This window comes from Protobothrops mucrosquamatus, unplaced genomic scaffold (assembly GCF_001527695.2).
Source record: "Protobothrops mucrosquamatus isolate PMUCROS unplaced genomic scaffold, P.Mucros_1.0 scaffold3388, whole genome shotgun sequence".
Taxonomy (NCBI): Eukaryota; Metazoa; Chordata; class Lepidosauria; order Squamata; family Viperidae; genus Protobothrops; species Protobothrops mucrosquamatus.
The window spans coordinates 169,170-172,784 of NW_015389370.1; the positions used below are offsets into that span (position 1 = coordinate 169,170).

General features: G+C 48.3%; 1 protein-coding gene across 1 annotated transcript in view; it reads left to right on the forward strand.

The window, feature by feature from the left end:
* Positions 1–1,720, forward strand: part of LOC107297571 (rab-like protein 2A) — a 2,825-nt gene extending 1,105 nt beyond the window's left edge. The window contains 2 exon segments of the mRNA XM_015826931.1: positions 1,043–1,278; positions 1,280–1,720. Coding sequence (XP_015682417.1) covers positions 1,043–1,278; positions 1,280–1,720 — 677 coding nt within the window.
* The last annotated feature ends 1,895 nt before the right edge of the window (positions 1,721–3,615 follow it).

Sequence of the window (3,615 nt, forward strand, 5' to 3'; positions counted from 1 at the left end):
AATCAATCAATCAATCAATCAATCAATCAATCAAGGAATACGCTTAGGACAATGACAGCAGCCCCCTTGCTTGCTCGGAGTCTCCAATCATGCCCACATGGGTATCTCCCATCTCTCCCAAGCTGAAGACCATTTGAGCCATTATAATTTGCCCCCGCTACGGGGATGTTTGCAAAACGACTCATGGGAACCTTTGCTTTCACCCAGCGCTGACATTTTGCAAGTGCCTGATAAGGAAGCTTGTAAACTTGTAAACAAGCTTATAAACCCTGCAAATCCATCATGTCTGCAGAGATAACTGAAGAGATTTGGGCTGCTTATTTCCACTGAGTTAGAGTCAAACGCTGCCCACTTGGTGAGGCTGCAGCTGTCATCTTTTCAAAGACCCTGTCCAGCATGCCACAATTATCTGGAATGGGGTGGCAGGTTGAAGATTTAAGGTGAAGATCGGATGCAGAGTTTTTTAAAGAGAATAACGGACAAGACAGAAAGCATGTGTATCCCAAAGAAAATGTCTAAAATATTTAAAAAATCATTTTAAATCAGTTCATAAACCTTTACTTCCTTTTTATGTTCATTTCCCACTCCTGTCTAAATTCTCATATTACCTAAATCATCATTTGATTTCAGCATCCATCCAAATTGGCAGCAGCTGGGAAGGAGGATGGGGTACCACACAGAGACCTTTGGAGGGATGTCTGGGCTGTAGAGAGAACATGGATGCTCTTGAATCTCAGATTGATGTTGACAGGACAGGGCATGTTGGTTTTTGCTCTAGTAGGGCCAATTTTTTTTTTAATTCACAAATGTAGATTGTCATCAAAACAGATACGTTATTATTTCTAGCGGAGGGTATGCACCTAATGAACAGGTGCCCATTGCTGAACTGATTCCTAAAAGCTTTGATTAAAATCCTTGCAGACCTTCAAAAATTCTTAGCAAATTCGGGGTGGGGACGGAAGGGGAGTGGCGGGAGAGGCCCACGGGCGCAGCCTTGGCGACCCAGGTGGTGGCGCATGGCCAAGCCGGGGGGGGTCCGCAGGGGGAGCCCCCCCGGCCGGGCTGGACCAGGACAAGTACGATGCGGAGGAGAACGTGAAGATCATCTGCCTGGGCGACAGTGCCGTGGGCAAGTCCAAATTGATGGAACGCTTCCTCATGGAGGGCTTCAAGCCACAGCAGCTCTCGACCTTCGCCCTGACCCTCTACAAGCACACGGCCACCGTGGATGGCAAGACGGTCCTTGTGGACTTCTGGGACACGGCTGGCCAGGAGCGTTTTCCAGAGCATGCACCCGTCCTACTATCACAAGGCCCATGCTTGCATCATGGTCTTTGACGTCCAGAGGAAGTTGACCTACAAGAACCTGGCCAACTGGTATAAGGAGCTGCGTGAGTTCCGGCCCCAGATACCCTGCATCGTGGTGGCCAACAAAATTGACACCGACCTGAAGGCGACCCAGAAGAGCTTCAACTTTGCCAAGAAGCTCAACCTGCCTCTCTACTTCATGTCTGCAGCAGACGGCACCAACGTGGTGAAGCTCTTCACTGATGCCATCAAGCTGGCCGTGGCCTACAAGCAGAACTCGGAGGACTTCATGGACGAAGTCCTAAAGGAGCTGGACAACTTTGACCTGGAGACGAAGGAAGAGGACTCCCCCACAGAGGAGACCAGTCAAGGGGACCCTTCCTGGGTCCACCTGAGACCTGGGAATGAGTAACTGGGCCGCCATTTGCACAGAGACCACGGGCAGCTCCACCTGCTCAATGGAGGCAGCCAGGGACCTCCGAGGGAAGGCACCCAGGTGGGAGATGGGCTCTGCTGCCCTGGGAGACGGCGGCGGAGTGACCAAGTTTCCAACCCCCCCCAGAGAACAGGGGCTGCTGGGGCTGGTAGACCTCGGGCTTCTCCATGCCCCATTTCGCTTCTAGAGGACCCTTAGCCTATATTGTTGTTGTTGGAAAAATTCCAGCTGGAGAAATAAATTTTGGAAGTCTTGAAGCAAAAAAAAAAAAAAATTGTTAGCAAATTCAAGTCAAGTCAGAATAGATCTGCAAGGGACCTTGGAGATCTTCTAGTCCAACCCCCTGCTCAAACAAGAGACCCTATTCCATTTCAGACAAGTGGCTATCCAGTCTCTTCTTAAAAACCTCCAGTGATGGAGTGCCCACAACCTCTGGAGGGAAGCTGTTCCACTGGTTGATTGTTCTCACTGTCAGGAAATTGCTTCTCTCCTTGATTAGTTTCCATCCTGCCCTCTGGTGCCTCTTCTTTGTGGCAGCCCCTCAAATACTGGAATACTGCTATCATGTCACCCATAGTCCTTCTTTTCTCTAGATTACCCATACCCAATTCCTGCAACCGTTCTTCATATGTTTTTGTCTCCAGGCCTTTAATCATCTTAGTTGCTCTTCTTTGCACATTTGCCAAAGTAGCATTTTTCCAAGATAGTAATTAGTCTGAGAGAAGGGGAAAAAATTGCAGTAAGCACTAATCCTCTGTATTTTTTTAATGTTGCTAAAGGTAGGGTCTTTTTTAAAATAAACGCAACCTCTGGTGACTTCATGGATCCATCCATAAGGATGTTGTCCTTTGTCTTTTCCTGTGTCTGTCACAGGTAGAGCCAGAGAACATTTACGGCTGATAAGGAAGTCCAGGCCCCAGTCGCCTTAATGGGGGGGGGGGGCTCGGGAAAACCGAGTGGAGGCTTAGAAGAGATAGCAGGATTGCACTTATCTGCAGAAATGGAAAGTGCATTTGATGTAATCGACTGGGAAAGACAAACAGAAGGCACTTTGCAGTCAGATGGACTTAGAGGTTATACAACGGAAAGGCATCACACTGGACTTTGTACAAAAACAATCTTGGTTTCTCTCCCTCTTCAGGGAAGAGAAGTAAACAATGTGACCTAGGCAATGTTGTAAGAATGTCCCCCAGGTGTGATACATATCTGCCCCCACCAAGTTGTTTTTTTTGTTTTTTTTTTAGTCAGCCAACTTACAACCTTCCAGTCTTGATATTTCTTCATCAGGACCTTTTTTATGTTTAGGGTGCTACACTTCAACATAGAGGAGGAGGAGGAGGAGGAGGAGGAGGAGGAGGAGGAAGGAAGGAAGGAAGGAAGGAAGGAAGGAAGGAAGGAAGGAAGGAAGGAAGGAAGGAAGGAAGGAAGGAAGGAAGGAAATAAGACAAGAAGGAAGGCGTTATGTCCTGGGCCTGTGATTGACAGAGCAGGTGCAGGAAGCTGCTGAGAGACCTGGGCAGACCACGTGGGTGCCCGGGCCAGACAGGCTGTCTCCAGCCTATTGCACATGGGCAAGGCAGGAAATATAAGTTGCATTGATTTGTTGATGCTGCTCCCTGTAAGGGGGTATAAAAGGGATCCACGCCATTTTGTGTTGTTCTGTTGAAGATTGAATAAAGAAGCAACTGTTGTTACTCTTGCCTCGTCTCAAGAACAGAACAGAAGGGATTAGGGAAGGAAGGAGTGAGGGGATGAAAGAAGATGAGGAGGAAAGGAAGGAAGGAAGGAAGGAAGGAAGGAAGGAAGGAAGGAAGGAAGGAAGGAAAGGAGGAAGGGGATGAGGGAGGGAAGCAATCAAGTGTCAATTCCAC